Source organism: Globicephala melas, chromosome 2, assembly GCF_963455315.2.
Source record: "Globicephala melas chromosome 2, mGloMel1.2, whole genome shotgun sequence".
NCBI lineage: Eukaryota > Metazoa > Chordata > Mammalia > Artiodactyla > Delphinidae > Globicephala > Globicephala melas.
This window is the reverse complement of record NC_083315.2, coordinates 40,638,018-40,657,907: the sequence shown is the minus strand read 5'-3', so window position 1 is coordinate 40,657,907 and position 19,890 is coordinate 40,638,018. Positions and strand designations below refer to the sequence as shown.

Here is a 19,890-nt window from a genome sequence, read left to right as displayed (position 1 = left end):
CACAACCAGAGGCTTCAAAGCCCCTCAGCCCAAATGCTCTTGACAAAACTCTGCTTTGAGTAGAGAATCCTCCTAAAACTAAACTCTGGCATCACTGCTTCCTACATTCCTACTGCTCAGTGTAGTTTTATTTTTTGATAAAGAAGAAAAGGAAGGAGGGGTGGTGCTTTTTGTACTCACTCAGCTCCAGGTTGGAGCATTATTAAATTTTTCTTTCATAATTCTCTGATGAGTCCCAAGGCCCTTCCCACATGACCATAGGATGAATGGGGTAAGGAGTGAGGGCCAACCCTTAAAATGTTTCTGATTTTCTTTTCCAGGATCAAAATATTTGAGGATGTCCGGAGGCTCATCCAGCCAAGCGATATTATAAATAAAGTTGTCTTCAGTCTAGACGAGCCTTGGTAGGTGTCTTGAACATCAGTGGAATGAGGGGGGTGGGAGTATAGAATATCCTTTTAATGGCATGAGCATAAGGATGTTTTAAGTTAGTAATCCATTCCTTCTCCTAAAATCAACACAGTGAAAATTTGGGTTAAAGATCTGTAAGAGAAAGCTTATCTCTAAGAAATGTTAAATAAACTGTGCCCAAGAATAGCAATAAGTCCTACGTTCAGAGGTTCTCTATTTCATTACAGGCCTTTGCAAGACACCACTTCTGACTGCTTACGGTTCTTCTCCAAGTTTGAGTCTGGAAATCTTCGCAAAGCCATCCAAGTGCGTGAGTAAGTAAGGAAAGCTGCAGGGATTATACTCAGTATGGCTCAGCCCTGTTTTGTATCCCCCTCCAAGGAGACATTTTCGAAGTTTTCCCTTTTGGGGACGTGGTGAGTGGTAAGTAATTTTTTCTGATACATGAAATATTTCAAGGAAGCCCAACGTATAACAAATACAAGTGGAGCTGTTTGGGATGGAGAAGGGAAAGGCAGGCATGTTAAGATTCCTCCTCAGCCTCCTTCTCTTTCTTTCTTTTTTTTTTTTTTCTTTTTTTGCGGTACGCAGGCCTCTCACTGTTGCCGCCCCTCCCGTGGCACGTGGGATCTTCCCAGAGCGGGGCACGAACCCGTGTCCCCTGCATCGGCAGGCGGACTCTCAACCACTGCGCCACCAGGGAAGCCCCTCCTTCTCTTTCTTGTTTGCTATCTCAGCCTCTTCTTCCTACAGCTCCTGCTTTTATTATTTATTCTCTTCATTTATCATGTTCCAAGGATCCAGGAGGGAAGACCTGATTAGGAATCTCCTAGTGAGAAAATGAGCAGTCCAGGATGTGCCTAAGCTCCTGGCCTTACTCAGGTCTTTCTCTTTATATCTGCCTTTGGCCAGAGTGTAGAATCCTAAACTCATCAGTTGTGGTCTGGGTGACAGGGTCAAATGACAGAAAACAAACCTACTTATAGGCAAGGATTTTTTATGATCACTTTTTGGAGAGAGCGTTGTGGGCATAGCAGACAATTTGAGGGTCATAGACTTCCTGGAATTGTTCTCATGAGTGTCTCTATAGTGCCAACTATAGCTTCATTCATTGTATGGTGAGTTCAGTGGTTAGAGTGTGTTGCTTATAGTGATGATGGGGGGGTGGGGCACCATCTGCTCTGCTACGGCTTCAACAAAGCTCTCCCCTTCCACAAATCTCACTATACACTGCCATTTAATCAGAGGGCCAGAGTAGGTGAGTATGAATGAATCAGGGCAAAACCATTGCCCTTTCTAGAAGAGCAACTCAAAGAGCGTGCCAAGGGGATGGGATGAGAATATTTCTGAAAATGAAATATCCTGATGATAATGTTTAAGTCAAAGCTTTATTGCTAATTCTGTTGCTCAAGCTTGAAAAAGTAATTTTTTGGTGACATAGTGATTGGGTGGGGACACATAAGGACTTTCTGGGGTGCTGGAACTGTTCTACATATTGATCCAGGGAGTTGTCACACAGGTGTATCCAGATGAATTTGCTTAAACTCGTTGAGCTGTACATTTACGATCTGTGTACTTTACTTCATGTAAACTAAATCAGTTAAAAAGGGAGAAAACAGACAGATCTTTCATTGCCAGTCTAATTCATGTTTGTTGCCTTGCTGGGGATTTACATATATTATACTACTTAATCTTTACAAACAGTACTGCAAGTTTAGGCACTACTTTTTAAAAAATTTACTTATTTATTTATTTACGGCTGTGTTGGGTCTTTGTTGCTGCGTGCGGGCTTTCTCTAGTTGCGGCCAGTGGGGGCTACACTTCATTTCAGTTTGCGGGTTTCTCATTGCGGTGGCTTCTCTTTGTTGTGGAGCATGGGCTCTAGGCGCACGGGCTTGAGTAGTTGTGGCTCGCAGGCTCAGTAGTTGTGGCTCGCAGGCTCTAGAGCACAGGCTCAGTAGTTGTGGCACATGGTCTTAGTTGTTCTGTGGCATGTGGGATCTTCCCCGACCAGGGCTCGAACCCATGTCCCCTGCATTGGCAGGCAGATTCTTAACCACTGTGCCACCAGGGAAGTCCCTAGACACTGTTTCTATTTTTCATTTGAGGAGACTGATGCTCAAAAGTCATGTCTAACATCAAATGGTAATGGCATATCCAACCAGATGTGATCACATTTTCTCCGGGATAGAGCACACTTGCATTTTTCCAGCTGGACAGAAACTGCATTACCATTTAATAAAAAGATAGGCTATAATTGTATAACTGACTCTTCTAATACCAAGACACTGCTCCCCCCTCCTTAAATTTCCAAAGCCTCTGTCCAATATTGTGAGATAAGGATGATAACTATAACTTACCAGCTAACCAAGATCCTGGATTTTACATCTATCATCCAGAACCTGAGATGTGTAGATTTCTCAGTGTTGGAAGTTCTCTTAAAGGCTTTTAACCCTCTGATCTTGCTTCTGACTTTGCAGGTTGGAGTACGACTTACTGATCAATGCTGATGTGAATAGCACACAGCACCAGCAGTGGTTCTACTTCAAGGTGAGCGGTATGAGGGAGGCGGTCCCTTATCGCTTCAACATTATCAACTGTGAGAAGGCCAACAGCCAGTTCAATTACGGTATGAGCTCTTGGGAAATAGAGACTTTCTCAATAACACCAAAAATGATGTCACTTTTGAGTGCTTGAATTATTATCAGAAGCCCTGCTTGGGTTGCAAAGGGTTTGAAGTTGGACTGACACGTTTTGGTTGCCAGGTATCGCAAGATGGCCGCCAACCTATGGTAAATTGCTGCTATGGGAGGGGAAGCTTGAAACTCTCCCTCTGCTATGAAATGTTAATACCTCACATAACTTTCCACCGCTTCCTGCCTCCCTTGACCCACCTTCAACTTTTTGAGGCCAGTGAGCCCTCTCATTTATTCCTTCTCTCCACCTCCTAAATCCCATAGGAGCAAATGTACTGATCTGTTGATATTTGTCACAGACAGGCAAATGGCACAATTCCATTGGACAACACCGATTTACACTCTCAGAAAACTCTGGAGAAAGTTTAAATTCTCCTGAATACCTGTGGCAATTTTAGAGGGGGTGTTCAAGGGACAATGACTGACTAGTAGCCCATATTTATTTTGAATGTTTCTAGAAATGGGAAATTCTGCATGTTATTGCTGGCTCACATACTAATGTATTAGTGGCTCTGAGTAAGGAAAAAGTATTCCCCGTAGCTCCAGGTCCGAGCATAGGACATTACCTCTATTTTGTACTGATTAAATAGACTCTTGCTGGTATAGAAAGAGAAAAGGTGAGCCTTGACTCTTGTATTCACTTGACGCAGCAGCTGTAACAAATTGTCACACATTTTGTGGCTTCAAAGAAGACAAATATATTCTCTTACAGTTCTGGAGTCCACAAGTCCCCAATCAGTTTCACTGGTCTTAAGTCAAGGTGTTGGAAAGTCCATGCTTCCTCTGGACATTCTAGGGGATTATTTGTTTCCTTTCCTTTTCCAGCTTTTAGAGGTATGTTCCTCACATTCTGTGGCTCATGGCCCTTTCCTCCATCTTCAAAGTCAGCTGCATAACGTCTTCAAATCTCTCTGCTTTGGCCACATTGCTTTTCCTCTGTAGTCAAACCTCTCTCTACCTCCCTCTTGGAAAGACATGTGTGATTGAATTTAGGGCCCACCAGGATAATCTCCCCATCTCAAGGTACTTAATTTAATCATATCTACAAAGTCCCTTTTGTCATATAAGGTTAATATACAGCTTCCATGGATTAAGACCTGGGTATCTTTGAGGGCCATTATTCAACCTACCGCAGCTCTCCTTTTCTATTCCCCGCCCCCTGACCTAATGGATTAATCCTGCCTTTATTTTGTGTAGGGATGCAGCCAACTCTGTATTCTGTGAAGGAGGCTCTTCTTGGCAGACCTGCCTGGGTACGGACAGGCTATGAAATCTGTTATTACAAGTAAGTTAGAGTGTTGTTAGCTTCCTTCGCTCTTCTGTTCTCTCTCAATTTCCTGCTTCTCCATGTTAATCTTACAAACCTGAGCAATCTGTGCTTGTCTGCTGTACTTGTCACTCTTCCAGTGGCAAACGCTCTGTCCTTCAGAAGCCTAAGCGTGTTAAATGGCACCCACAGTAGACCTCAAGAAATATCTTTTGATTTTCTGAAAAGTCACCTATTCTTATTTAAACACCTTAAAACCTTTAGACCTTACTGTTGGATATTATTATATAGACTCAACCTATGATTAGTGCATCAAGCTTCAGTTCCTTTCCTGTTTCCATTGGTCCCAGTGAACAAAAAGTGTGAGATATTCTAACTTATTCTTATCCATCCCATGCTTCAGTTTTCCAAAGCAGATAAACATGAATATGTGAGAAATATACTTAAGTAACTGTTCTTCCACAGAAAGATAAATTTTGGAAAAAAATAGAAGAGAAACGTATTTTCAGAATTCATTTTCAACTCTTGATCAGTAGCCACTTTTATCAATGTATCCTGTAAAGTTGTAATGAAATTTGAATTATCCATATATTTTGATAAAATAGATGCATGCACTGCAGACCCATGATTTGCTTATTTGTGCATTTTCCTTTGCTAGAAAATAAAATACAAATTCATAAGACAAAAAAAGGATAGGGAGTGTGGACAGGTAGAAACTATGTAGCTAATTATTAGCTTGTTGCTGGTTGCTTATAAAAAACTGATAGGCTAGTACTTATTTTCTTGGATAAAGTAACTTATATCTCTTGCTGAGATTACAGGAGGCCCCTAAAAATATTATCAGGCATTCTTGAGTTCAGGATAGTTGCAAATATCAAAAAGAAAGCGTAAAAATGCTTATGCCTCTTGGCTTTTGAGACTGTAAGGACAGGAGCATTGACAGATAAGAAGGTCAAGAATCTTGTTGCTCTATCAGACACAAGGGCAATCATCACCATAGAAGTAAGGATAGTCTATAAAGCACAGAGATGGGCTAACAGTTTGTAATGAAAGAGTCAGCAGTCTTTAGTCTTGGATGTATTAGAATATGGACCTGGGTAGTATTTTCATTATATTCTTCAGAACAATAGCAAAGCCATACAATATTGTTGGTTTTCCATAGCAATGACTTTCTGACCCACCTATCTACAGACTCTCAGGATCCTCTTATGGTCCAAAGAGATTGAGACTAAAATCATCTCAAGGTGACAGGGGCCACAGCTGTAGGGGAAAATAATGGAAGCATAAATTTGGACTTTGGTGTGTCAAGAATAACTTTTAGTGTCCTTGAGAAATAGTAATTCTAAATAAACATGAAAGACCCAGCTTGCAGTGGGCTTGGATCTGGAAGTTAGTAAGAGATTGGATAAACATAACATTCAGCATCCTCTGGGGGAAGAGGGGGGGAATAGCTCTCCCTGGAGGCTGCTTCCTTGGAGATGGGGGATCAGGCATGGGCTTAAGGGGATTTAGAATCTGCCAAGAGGAAAAGGAAGAAATCAAACATCCCAAAGCGGAGGCTTGGCCTGAAGAATGACAATGTTAGTGTTAATAGCTTTTAGATTCATTAACAAGACAATTGTTGTGTGATTAAAGAGTAACAGAGGGGTAACATGAAAACCATGAATGTGTAATGTAATTCATTTTTCATCTTCCAGCCATGAATACAACAGAGATGAATGGATAAGACTGCTACATTATAACATAGTTTGTTTTACACTAGTTCACCTCATTGTGTTAACATATTTCCAATAATGTGATCTAACAACAAGATAGATACGTTATGTGTGTCTCTATTCAACTGCAAATCAGAGTGCCTTTCCCTACCATAGAATGCCTTAGATTATACAATGTATTTATTTCTCTCTTTTACCCATCACAATCTTTGAGTTGATCTGCTTTTGAAGGTTTTGTGGCTTCATCCCTGACTTTATGCTCTCTAATGTATTAATTTGGGAGAACTTTACCTCCTATTTCTTTGTCTCCAATATGTCATCAGGAACTCAGAAGTCTTATTTCTATTACATTCTTATATTTAGTACCATGTTCTAAAGGGGGTGCCAGGGTGCTTATTGTGGAGAGAACCATGAGCCATGGTACCTGAGTATATCTATGGGAGGGTGAAAGAAAAGAGTACTCAGAAAGAATGGGATATCCATTTCCTTCAAAAAGTGATAGCAACAGTGATCAGTTAAGGAGGTGGGCTGACTGCTTTGTGGGTCCGAGCATCATCACTTAGAAAGTGAGCTCCAGACTATTTTGATAAGATATACTAATGCATGTAATTTAAATATAGAATTGTTCATAATTTTAAAAAATCAATTATACACGCCCTACTATACTAATATATTATGCATACCAGAAAACATGCAGAAAGTTTAGAATTTTAAGACATGGGGAAAAGATGAGAAAAATAATTTTAAGTTTAAATCTTTAAATTTTAAATGTAAAATTGTTATATATATTTTTTACTATTGGTAACTCGGGGCATCCTATACCCTTAAGGTTTACCATGAAAAATATAGTTGTAAATTGCCTTTTGGCTAATTTTGAAAAATTGTGGTTAACTTCTCCAATCTAATTAGATAATTTTTACACAAATAAGAATTCTTGAGAAAGAGCTAATATTAAGGTAGGAGGTAGGTCACGTCAGTTCTTTCATTTTCTCGGTCATTTGTGTTTAAAATGTAATATTATTATCCATCTCTGAATTCCAAGCAGAATTTAGAAAAAACTAATTATCTATATTGCAGGGTTTAGTTTAATTTAGATAATATAATCTGTAGATCCACTAGAGAAGGCTTCTGCAAGTTTAAATACCTTGCCAGAAGCTAAAATCTAAAGAATGAGAGAGATGGTGAGCTATTCTCATCCCTCCCTCAGGAAGCCTACTGTACAGCAGTCGATACTAAACTACCTGACATATGAAAACCATAGATATAAAATGTAATGCATTTTTCATATTCCAGCCCTGGAAAACAACAGAGAAGAATGGATAAGACTGCTGTAGTGTAATCTAGCTTGTTTTATAATTATTCATCATAGTAGCTTGACTTGGACAGCATAAGGGCAGCGTTGTCCATCCCCATATTAAACCTTAGACAACTTTCTTTCTTCCTTATTAGATCATAATAAATTTAAAGAGAAATCCTAATATCTTCTCCCTGTGTTCAGCAGATCTGATCTTCTTGCCCCTCCCCTGGGGTACCTCCTCCCCCACCATCCCACCCCCTTGCCCACCCACCTGGCAGATCCCTAAGCCAGAAAATCAAAAGGGATCCTCCAGAGGGAAGAACAGAATTGGGCAGGCTTATTTTTCCATGCCTCTTGTAAAAGCAAGCAGGGACTGTTTTAGTTCCTGCTTTATTTACTTCCCTGCGGTCTGCTTCTCCCTCTAATGTACACAGCCTCACACCTTTTTGAATTTTCTCCCAGCTCTGGTCTAAAGTAATTTTGGTGCTGAAGGGCAGAGGGAGGGAAGCTGCATGCTCAGAGTGGCCATGTAATACACAACAGCTGATCTCTTCTGACATTTATCTCTGCTCGTGAGAGGAGATGGAACAGCTCACTCATGAAGATGAATGTCATACAAGAGCTCTGCCATCATGCATCCTTCCCAGGGATCTCAGGAGAGAGATTTGGTGCTATACAGAATATTAGAAACTCTGCAGACACAGGGCAGCCTGGTGACTTGACTGCCCTGCCTTATTAGATCCTGTTAAGTGAAATGATGCTCCCATGTTAAACAGAGCCATCGTCATTATAAGGTTATCTAATTCACTCTCTATCTTGGCATTTGCTCCAGTGGGGAAGCCTGACGTTTGCTTTAGTTTCACCTACAGTTTAGACCCTGGATTAGGGTTGCAAGTGAATCTCCTTTAGCTGAAACTCATCCTAAATGAGGTGATTTTCATTTTCTTAAATTCCAGCCATCAGCAACCATCCTGAAGAGGGCTGGATTATTAGTGGGGAGCTTTTAGTCTTGCCCACGACAATCTTGCCCATGAAGCTACAGCAAGGGTGTGTGTACAACAGGGTGTGTGTGTGTGTGTGTGTGTGTGTGTGTGTTTTGGGAGGGTGAGGAGGTAGATTTTATAGCCCAAACTACCATTCTAAACTTTCCTTAAATCACTAGAACCTTGGTCCACAGAAGCTCAAAAGCTAAAAATTATTCTATTTTATTTCTCTCTCCATTTCACTGTAGCTGTTCCCTACCTGGCGTCCAGTTTTGGTTTGAATGGTGGAAAGAGCCTAGGGATGGGAATTTCATAGTCTTTTTTTTTTTTTTTTTTTTTTTCAGAGAGAGCAGCAACTAGGGTGAATTTATTTCCTCCTGGGCCTGGCAGGCTGGGAGCAGAATACAGACAAAGACACTGGGGCATGTGGCCTGTTATGGCCTGGAGTTCAGCTGCCTGGGTGGTAACTGAATGGGTGTGCCAGGGTGTGTAGCGACTGGAGTGATCCAGAACTGAGAGAAGGGCCCTTGGGGTGTGCAAGTAACACAAACGTTGGGCTTGGCACAGATGCAAGAGAGGGGTTATGGAGTAGATGTGAGATGGGTGTGCTGGGGCAGGGTGTGTTGAAGCATGTTGGGCCCTGGCTGTTGACTGAGAATCCGGGTGCCAAGGGCTAGGAGAACAGAAAGGCCTGTGGGTCAGCAGGAGCCATGAAGATGTGACTGCAAACAGGATCAACCCTGGGGGAGACCGAAGAGTCCAAGGTGACTCCTACAGCGAGGTGATGAGGGGGCAGGTCTGGGACTCCCGTTCAGGAATACATGGTCAGCTGTAGCCACTCCTGGGTGTTCACCTGGATTTGTCCAGTGCCATCTTTGTCAAGAGATTTGAAGACACGGAACATGGCATCCAGTCTTACCAGGCAGCTGATGAAGTTGTCAAAGTCCATGTTCCCTCCCTCATCTGAGTAGCGTCGGATGATCATGTTGTAGAGATGCTCATTCAGGCGGAATTCTGCTGCCTCAAAGGCCCCTGGGAGTTTACTGCTGCCAATGGTCCCTGAACGGTCAATGTCAAACTGTTTGTATATGGCCTGCCACTTTTTGATGTTGTTCCACAAGTACGTGAATTCCTCGAAGCCCAGCTTGCCGGTCGTGTCACTATCCATAACAGCCACCATGCTGCGACATGTGTCAGTGCCAAAACCATCGGTCTTCAGATCAGGATGTCGGGTCACGACTTTGTTGAGAATGTTCACGAGTTCTGTGGCACTGACCTCCATGTCCTCTCCAGCCAGCTGGGCAAAGAGCCTCCGGAACTGCCGGGCCTTCTCACTCTCATTGGCCTCGATGTTGGAGTAATGGGTGCGAGGGGGCGGAGGCTCTGGGTTGTACTGCGCAGCCGCATCACTAATGGCGGTAATGACCCCGCCCACGATGCGTACGGAAGTTCCGCCGCGGCTGCCACCGCCGCCGCCGCCGCCATTGCTTCCTTCTCTTCTGCCGCCGCCGCCGCTGCCTCTGGCCGGCTGAGCAGGCCTCCGAGCACATTCCGTAGGCCCCCGCCTCCCCCGCCGCCTTTTCCACCCTTCAAGAACGAGTTAACCAGGAACATGGCTGTGACTCAAGATTCCGCCTCGCTCGCGCGTCGGCCGGTCAGCTAGTTTCCATATTCTTATTTTTACTCTCTTGTTCTCTCTGGTGGCTGGTGGTGTAGCATAGAATTTGCTTAGGATGAATGTGCCTGTGATGTGACTTCAGTGTACTTAGTACAGTGGGAAGCCTAAAAACAAGCAAGGCTCATGTCAGATGAGACCACCCCCACAGGCCTCGGGGGCATCTTATTAATCTTGAGGAAAGATGCAGGCTCTGTCTCCACTGCATGTAGGTGGAAAAACTTGGGGATGGCAAGGCACTAGATATATGTTTCCACCTGCTTTTACCTTCATGAATATATATGTGTGGTGTGTGTGTTTTCACACTCGTGCATGTGAAGCTCTATTCCACATTCTGATTGGTTGTCAAAATGTTGACCATTTGACCAAAATGTTGACTGGCTCATTTCACTTAGAAGAGAGGTGTAATTGACTAGGTTCAGCTAGGTGTAAACTAAATGTGTGATTGCAGTGGAGCCTTGAAATCAGAATGAATAAAGGTAGAGCATATGTGGTTTGCATGCTTTCTGAGTAACCATCTGCTTCTTTACATACTTACTAATAATCAGAGCCTTAGCTCCGGAGAAACTATAGAACTTTGGGGAAATCTGGAGAAAATAGACTCAATTAGGTAGCAAGATCCGGATGGCACCATGGGTAAAGATGCTGTTTTGGGGACTTCCCTGGTGATCCAGTGGTTAAGACTCTGCTTCCACTGAAGCGGGTGCAGGTTCAGTCCCTGGTCAGGGAACTAATATCCTGCATGCAGAGCAGTGCGGTCAAGGAAAAACAAAAAAAAAAAGTTGCCTTTTTGAAGTTTCTAGTCCTGTAGTCACAAAGGATATGGGTCCTATTAATAGGTTGCTGAAAAGCTGGTACATCGTTGGGGATTTCCTTCTTTCCCTAGGATGACCAAGGATCCAGGGTGCCATATTGGCAGAAGCTGATACAAGAGAAATGTATAGCCTGATAGGTCATAGCCCATGGAACTACCAATTTCTCTTACTCTCATTCTTAGTTTTATGACTATTGAAAAAAACCACAAAACCAGACAGTAGATTTTCTGTTTCTTCCTTTCTTGCTCACTTGATCTTTTTGCTTTGGTGGGAGGTGTCATGAAGGTAGCAAAAAAGGCAGAAAAGAATAATCCATATTTTTTAGATTTGCAAGAACGCACAGAATAATTATCTGCTATTTCTTCCCTCTCCCCACCCTTTCCCCCAATGAAACCCCAAAGCACAATGGACAAGAAAGCCAACATTGTAAATGTTCAAAGGTGAAATTACATGTTTTGGTGTCCTGGTGTATTTTGCATTATAATGCAGCCTTGATGATAACCTTTCTCAGGAAAGCCTGCACAGCTGTATCTGCATCAGGAGGCAAGGAGGGAGTGTAACTGGCAGTGAATGGGGAAAATATTGCTTGGAGTGTACTTCTGGGTGCAAATTACTTTGATACTGTCCTCTGAAGTATCAACATTGGCTCTTCATCTTTGACAAAGGAAAATGTGCATTCTCAAGCTGTAAGAAGCTGAACCACATTTGGGGTGACAAATGTATTCCTTTGGGAAGAAAGTATTGTGTAGTGGAAAGAACAAAGGCCTGCGGGCAGATCTGGGTTTGAGTCCTATATTGGCCACTTATTAGCCTTTTGACCTTTGACAAATGGATTTTTCTAAGCTTTTGTTCTTTTATCCACACAATGGGTTGTTACAGTGATAACAAGATGACATACATTGTGTTGAGTTGGAACTCTATAGAGTAGTGATTGCTAATAAACCAGCTGGCAGGCAGAAAGGAAAGGAGGAGCTGGACTCTGTTATCTAGAGAGAGGGAGGGGTTGAGGAACCCAGATTTGGGTAATAAAATATATGTCTATAATAAAATCCCAGGAAGAACAGAATTATTCACATTTTCCTCTGTTTTCTAGTTCAGTGACTCTATAGCCTTCATTTTCAGACACAGCAAGGAAAGGCCTGTGGCATAGATGCCACAATTAGGAGACAGATGGATTAGCCCAGGTGTTGGGTGATTTGGGCTCATGACCTGGCAGTAAGCTCACTTCTCTATTTCTCAGTTTTCTAAATTTTGCTCACCAGGTGTTTCAAGTGAAGGACGTTTTGCTAGTATATAACACCAAAGGTTTATGGCATCTCGAACCCTAAATGACTGTTTTCCCCAGCTTTCCCTCATTCTCGTCTCGTCTCCTTTCTCTTGTAGAAATCATTATCGCCAGAGCGCAGCCATCACAGGGGCAGAGTCTGGGAAGTGCTATTACACCCTCACCTTTGCCGTCACCTTCCCGCATGCCGAGGATGTCTGCTACCTGGCCTACCACTATCCCTACACCTACACTGCCCTCATGGTAACTTCCTCTCTACAGCCTTATGGCGGCCCAACTGAAGGGGCTCTCTGAGGTTTTCCTGGAAACATTCAGGAGACCCTGTCATCCTGGTGGGGACTTCAGCCTTCCAAGGGAGCCAGGGTTTGTTGTCACTAACTTGGTGGCTTTCTGTTTGTCCCTTTTCCTTCCTTGGACAAGAGTTCGAGGCTGAGGTCATGACCAGTGACATTCTGGAGGCCCCAGTGGCGTATAGTGCTCTTCGTCTGCAGGTTGAGTGTGGGAGGTGGAGGGCAGGGGGACATTTCTTAGGGGCTCTATCTTTAAAAAGCCTTCAAATTAAGCAAGGAGAAATGAGATTGGAGTGAGATCATTCCGTTGAAATGGGGTAAAACCATGCAGGTCAGCTGAGATGCAGATTTAAAGGACATAGACGCATTGAGAGGAGTGAAGCAGAGGCTGAGGAGGTGAAGCTTGGAAAAGCTCCCTGAGTTCACCTGACACCTGCTTCCCCATTTCCAGTGGTTCCCACGGCCATGGGCTGGAGGCTGTTAGAAGGATCTAGGGCAGACAAGAAGGGTGGAACAATAAAGCATTGACTCACTGCAAATGAGGGTCACAATCTTTTTATGAGAGGAGGGTAGTGTCAACCTGTCCAAACTCGAAGTCTGCATTCCGATGTCCTATCAGGCCCTGCACAGGGCTCATTTGACCAATCTGAGCAAACTGCTTAAACCATGCAGTTTCCTGTCATTTGAAAAAGTTGGCAAACCATCCCTTTCCCCTAGCTATTTCACGGATATCCTGAGGATTAATGAGCTAAAGTATCTCTTTTTATTTATTTATTTATTTATTTATTTATTGCTATACACGGGCCTCTCACCGTTGTGGCCTCTCCCGTTGCGGAGCACAGGCTCCGGACGCGCAGGCCCAGCGGCCATGGCTCACGGGCCCAGCCGCTCCGCGGCATGTGGGATCTTCCCGGACCGGGGCACGAACCCGTGTCCCCTGCATCGGCAGGTGGACTCTCAACCACTGCGCCACCAGGGAAAACTCTAAAGTATCTCTTATAAAATACTGTCACCCTCTGCATTAATGCAAAATGTTATTAGCATATTTATAATAATATGTGTGTAAGCAAATGGATATATCACTTAGCCTGAAGGATGAGCATTTTCATTGCGAGTCTGTGATAAGGGGTTGGAAAAGATGATAACCAAGAACATCTTTCCCCTGAGAAGGAATGTTCAAGTATAAATACAATTTTTTCTCCATTGAGAAGGCATACCTTAAACCACTTGGCTAACTGCCTCATAAAAGTACATCTGCCCTTCTCTCCATATGTTGGTTTACCTAAAGAGAGATTCTTTTTACTATTTCCCAGATTGCAAAAGATATCCAACTAGTATTATTTGCGTACTGCACTTAGAGATCTCAAGAACTTAATCCAAGAAATGTGGATCACGAGCTTTGCTGTAACAAGGCATGTTTGTTTTAAAACGTGCTCATTGCCTTTAGGGACTTACAACAGGCAAGATTCATGATCCCCTTCAACAGCTGTTCTTATTGTCTGGCCTGTGAAACGCTGCACATGAAAAGTCTACTGGGGAAGGGGATTCCTTTTTGAATGAGGGTTTGCCTTTTCCGTCGGGGGCGGGGGGATGATCCATGGTTCCAGGACAGTATTCTTTACCCTTGTTAGAATATCTTTGACCTCCTGGAGCTTCTCAGTGGCAATTAGTATAAAAGTTTAGAATACAAAGGGGCTTGGGGAATTGTCTAATTCACCTTTATCATTTATAGATGCAAAAACTGAAGCCTAGAAATCTCACATTTAGCTAGTGGCCAAGCGGGGAACAGAGTACTGGCCTTTGACATCTATTCCTGTCTGAATAGAAAGTCTGAAACTCCTTCAGCTGGCCTTGACTACATCTGGCTTCTTACTTTGAATTTCAGACTTTGAATCAGCTTGTAGGCACTTAGCAAGGACCCATCAAAGCATCTTGGAATAAAAATGGGATCATGTTTGGGGAACAACACTCTTCTCACCTGAACCACATCCATAGCACCCAGAGTTATAGACAAAAATCTTGGGTTGATGACTTGAACTCAACCATTCGAGGTTATATAATCACACAATCTGATGATTATATGCACGTATAAAAGTGGGCTGCCATTGCAGTAACTGCTGTATGTCATAGCTTTTGTCTTTGGGACCACTCAGTACTCTTGTCAGACTAAAGCACAAGGTCTAAAGTTTACAATCAACAAATAGTTTAGGAGCCACTGAGGTCAAGTTGGGGATAATTTCATATTGAGGGGGGACAAAAATTCAAGAAAAGAAGACCCCACCATCACTTGATCTCAATGAGAGGAAGAGAGAGGTCTTGTTCATTGATGCTTATTGGCTTGTTACTTTGCCTATTGACTGAACCTCTTCCCACTAGGAAGAGGAGAGTTAATGAGAAAGAGAGACAGGAAAAGGGTAGCTTTTCATTTCTTTTAAATGAATAGAACAGAATAAGAAAGACGATTTGTTACTTGAAGTAAAAAATATATATACTCAATTTTAGGTTTTACATTTCCAGTAATGGGCTTTGTCTTCTCCAGGTTTAAGACAATAATTGACTCTGTGACTTCTCTTAAAAAACTCTTCCTCCCATCATGAACAAAATAAGTACATTCTGTAATGCACACTAGTCATTTTTATTTTTGGACATGTCCTAAGGAGAAACAGTTTTCTTCCAACAGATCAGTGATAAATGTGAATGGTACCCCAAGGGCAGAATTAACTGGATGTTACTTGGGGGTTGTGCTGAGGGGTGGAAAATATATTTCTATGTGGAATTCACAGTTTTGTAAATCACTTATAATATGGATTACACTCACTAATTATAGACATTTTTATAGCAGAGGACATGTATTTTGGAGGTTTTTCAACATGAATATAATTTTGCAACCTTAAAAGTTTTATTCTTCTCTTGTAATAAGGGAATTAGTATTTGGATCTTTCAAATTGATGTCTTCCAGATGCTTGCCAGGAACTCTGTTGGATAATTGTCCAAATTATAGTATTAAAATAAAGCTGAAAGAAAGAAATACAATATTATTGTAATTATTGCAAAAGGAGTTCTATTTAATCATCCATCTCAAGGTGTCAATAACTGCAATGATTGTTAAAGTGTTGTTAGTAATACTTGTTAAAGTACTTGGATTATGTTCTGGATTGCCCCTAGGTAGCCAGGAGTATTGGTTGAAAATGGCGCCCCAAGAGAGTTTCTGATGGATATTTTAGAGAGTAAGAAAATGGGACCTCACTGAGAACTTACAACTGCATGAGTTGGCAAGAGATAAGAAAAGTGATCAGAAGTAGGGTACATGTGTTGGGAGAGCTTAAGGCTTTTGAAGGGTAGAGTAGGGTTTTCACCAGACGCATATACCCACTGTGGTAGATGCTACCACCATCATCTTTAGAGATAAAATGGAGTGTACTGTGGGGAGAGTAAGGGAGGGGAGGGGGAGAGAGGGAGAGAAAAAGAAAAAATTGACAATTAGAATGCCATATTCACAATCTCTTATAAAGGGCTCACGTTTAAAATGTGTCAAGTAGGAAATATCGACTTACATGTGATGGATCAAAGATGCAATGAGCAAGTCATAAATCAGTGTTGTCACTTAATCAATAGACAGACACCTATCTTTGTATGGGCCAAAAGAAAGAACAGGCACCAGTAAAGGGTCCTGATGTTGAGGAGTTGAACACAAAGAGCCATTCTGGAGGAGCTGAGGTGTGTGTGGATGGTGAAGTCACTGACCACAGGAACCCCTGAATTCCAGGGTTTTGAGCACAATGTAAGAACAAGTTTTGGAGCAGACAGGCCTGGATTTGGGTCTAAGCTCTGTGTTGTCTTGCAATGTAGTCATGGGCAAGCTATTTAACTTCTTTCAGCCTCAGTTTTCACATCTGTAAAATGGGAACCATTGAAGTGGTTATTCTACGGGTTATCAAGATTACACGACTTGATACATAACAAGTGTTAGCCAAGTGCCTACAACTAGTAAACAATATTAGGTGGTGACCATTAGAACGCTTATTCTCTCTCTTTTTTAATTAATTTATTTTTATTAATTAATTTATATTTTTGGCTGCATTGGGTCTTTGTTGCTGCGCACAGGCTTTCTCTAGTTGCAGTGAGCGGGGGTTACTCTTCATTGTGGTGCACGGGCTTCTCACTGCGGTAGCTTCTCTTGTTGCAGAGCACGGGCTCTAGGCGTGCGGGCTTCAGTAGTTGTGGCTCGTGGGCTCTAGAGAGCATGCTCAGTAGTTGTAGTGCACACGCTTACTTGCTCTGCGACATGTGGGATCTTCCCGGACCAGGGATCAAACCCATGTCCCGTGCACTGGCAGGTGGATTATTAACCGCTGCACAACCAGCGAAGTCCCTATTCTCTTTTTTATGATGATGTGTGATTATTTTCTCTGTTGGACGGATTGGAAGATACCCATTCCACAATACATAATAAAATTAAAATTATGTAAAAAAAAATCCCAATAAAGGACCAAAAAGAAATAAATACAAAATCTACTGATGGTTTTCTTAGGGTGGTTGATTATAATTATTTTTTCTTTGCTCTCTTTTCCAAATCATCAGCAATATAACTTGGTTTATTTTTAGTGGAAAAAGGGTATTAAAGTCACTAATCAGCAAATCTGTGAATACACATCTAGAGACTAATCACTTCTCTCAGTCTCAAAGTCAATCTGTATAACTTAGGGAGAATGGTATTGGCAGACTGGGGCAGTTTGAGAAAGCTCATTAGAACCTGCTTACAGCATGTTCTCGTTTTATTTAGCTTAAAGGTGTCATTTCTTCTTCTCTTGTGATGAGAAGCCTTCGATTCTCTGATGAGTGTATTTAAGTGACAACTGAGAACTAGGCAGTACGCAAATAAAATAGGCCATCTCCTTAGGGGTGAGCTTTCTTCTGAATTAGGGGGGACAGGGAGTGTAGCAGTTTAGGGGATAACAATGAGAAATGAACGATTTTTGAGTGTATAGTGCTTCTTACTTTTTCAGTAGCCACCAGCAGGGTAACCTGCTGAGGTCAAGTGAAGCCTTTTATGGAAGTTTTAAGGGAGTAGCTGATAAAGCAGAAGGGGCAGAAGACTCCTGCCGAGAGACACCAATGAGGCTGCAGGCAAAGTTATCAGCTGGATGTCTTTCATGGGTAGGTAGGATTTTCTTTTAAGACAGCCTCTCTGGGGGTTTCCATAATTGCCTTGAACCCATTCCCATTTTTATAAAGAAACCCACCCCTGTGGCTTCCGCAGGGCTGTTATTACGGTTCGTTGTTGGCACACACATTCAGAACCCCTGCTTCTCTCATCAGTGATCCCAACAATATCCAATTAGACATGGCCTTGCTGGACCTGAGATGGGGGCGTTCACCTAAAAATCATCTTCAGGAGAACAATACAAAGGCATTTTCGCAAAAGGCAAACCAACAGAAGTTTATAATTGGTTTACTTCCGGAAGTTGTCTGTGTGACTGGAGCTAGAATAATGCACTAAGCGCAGAGGTGTTATGTATTCGGTGGCAGGTGGAATAGTCAAAGGGACAGAGATTTCATTGAGGGGCACAGGGAGATGGCTGCATGAACAATTACAGAAAATGGGCTTAAGCTAAAAGATATTAGGCGTTTGTTGAATTGTAATATTAGTAATCATGAAAAATGTCATAATAAAAAGTTAACAAAGAGCTCATAGGAGAAGAAAACTTTCAAACTTTGCTTCCTCCAGCATTGCCCGTTAACGTGACAGTGTTTTAAAGCAGTGGTCCCCAACCTTTTTGGCGCCAGGGACCAGTTTCGTGGAAGACAGTTTTTCAATGGGCTGGGGGCGTGGGGATGGTTTTGGGATGATTCAAGCACATTACATTTATTGTGCACTTTATTTCTATTATTATTACATTGTAATATATAATGAAATAATTATACAGCTCACCACAATGCTGACAGGAGGTGGAGCTCGGGCTGTAATACAAGCGATAGGGAGCTGTTTTAATACAGATGAAGCTTCGCTGGCTTGCCCTGCCACTCACCTCCTGCTGTGTGGCCCGGTTCCTAACATGCCACAGACCGGTAGCGGTCCATGGCCCTGGGGTTGGGGACCCCTGTTTTAAAGGACAATGTACGTGGGCAAAAGATGGTTTTTCTTTCTTTTTTTTTTTTTTACTTTTTTCTTTTGTATCTAATTGTGTTTGATGGCTTCTACAGACAAAACTGCTTCTAAGCCTCCTTCCCTTATCTGATTTATAGAATCTAGATTTTTTTTTTTTCAAGATTTGGCAAGAAGAGCTACGGCCTGTTTGTAACTTTTGTGATATCACAGAATGATGGCCAGTACTTTTCTGGAGAAGGGTCTCTATCTCTCCCCCATCTCCCCCACATGTTGTAGCCATAATAAAATGTGAAACAAATAGCTTTGATGGCAAGAACAAAACAAACAAAACAAAACAAAACCCCTCAATTCAGCAGACAGTGTTTCCCAAAGCATATTCTACAACACTCCATGATCCTGAGATCTTTAGAGAAAAAGGGTTGAAGAGTCACATAAATTCTTGAAACACTGTTTGCTAGTTTTTCTTCTAAGAGTTCAAAATATGTATTGGCATGTTAAAGAATCTGAACAATTCTGCAGCCATGAAAATGTTTTCATTTTCTTTAATTCACCATATTCCAGGTGCCTTGGCTGTGAATCTCCACCCCTCTATACCCCAGCACTTAATAACATCCTGAAGATTACATTCTGGGAAATGCTTCAGGAAAGGGTATTGATTTCCTAGTTTGGGGGCCTGGTATCTTGATAGTAATTGTGAGGCAGAGTCTACTCAGTTCAGATTTCAATAATTAATATTGGGAGCAACTTTCACCCAGAAATGTATGAAAGTGATTAAAATAATTTGTTTACTATCACAGAGTATCATCTAAATCCAGGGTGATCTTGCCTCTTTATGAGGGTGCTGGAATTTCCTTTTACCAGCGTGGCTGAGACGGGCGGATATTCTGATAGGATCATTTTCATTCTTGTCCTGTGCCTTCTCTCCTGGGATGCCAGATGGACACTTCTTCCATCAGTGCTTTAATTACACTGATTTAATATTTATTTTCTTTCTAATATATGAATTTCTTTCATGAGCTTCTTTTAGGAGGATGTTTTTCTATTCCTTAATGGTTTTATTTTTCCTGTTTTTAAAACCATTTTTACTTAAGTCTAATTTCATTCAATTATTGTCAGAAAATGTGGCTTGTATAATATCTGCTTTTTAAAAAACTTTCAGTGAATATTCTTTATAGTCCTGCATATGATTAATTTTTGTTATAGTTCCCTGAATGTTTGAGAAAAAAATAAAGGATGCTCTCTGTAAAGACAGCTTGACATATATGTATAAAAAACAATATTGTTCAGATACTCTATATCATTTTTTTTTGCAATTGATTTATTCAAGACTGAGGTACTGTTTTAAAG

General features: G+C 41.9%; 1 protein-coding gene and 1 pseudogene across 1 annotated transcript in view; one reads left to right on the top strand and one right to left on the bottom strand.

Annotated features, from left to right (window-relative positions):
• Nucleotides 1–19,890, top strand: part of AGBL1 (AGBL carboxypeptidase 1) — a 700,107-nt gene that overhangs the window by 120,751 nt on the left and 559,466 nt on the right. Inside the window, exons 12-16 of the mRNA XM_070045034.1 lie at nucleotides 321–404; nucleotides 639–725; nucleotides 2,892–3,040; nucleotides 4,305–4,392; nucleotides 12,243–12,387. Of these exons, the coding sequence (XP_069901135.1) occupies nucleotides 321–404; nucleotides 639–725; nucleotides 2,892–3,040; nucleotides 4,305–4,392; nucleotides 12,243–12,387 (553 nt within the window). The remainder of the gene's footprint in view (nucleotides 1–320; nucleotides 405–638; nucleotides 726–2,891; nucleotides 3,041–4,304; nucleotides 4,393–12,242; nucleotides 12,388–19,890) is intronic.
• Nucleotides 8,966–9,983, bottom strand: LOC115861941 (calpain small subunit 1 pseudogene; annotated as a pseudogene).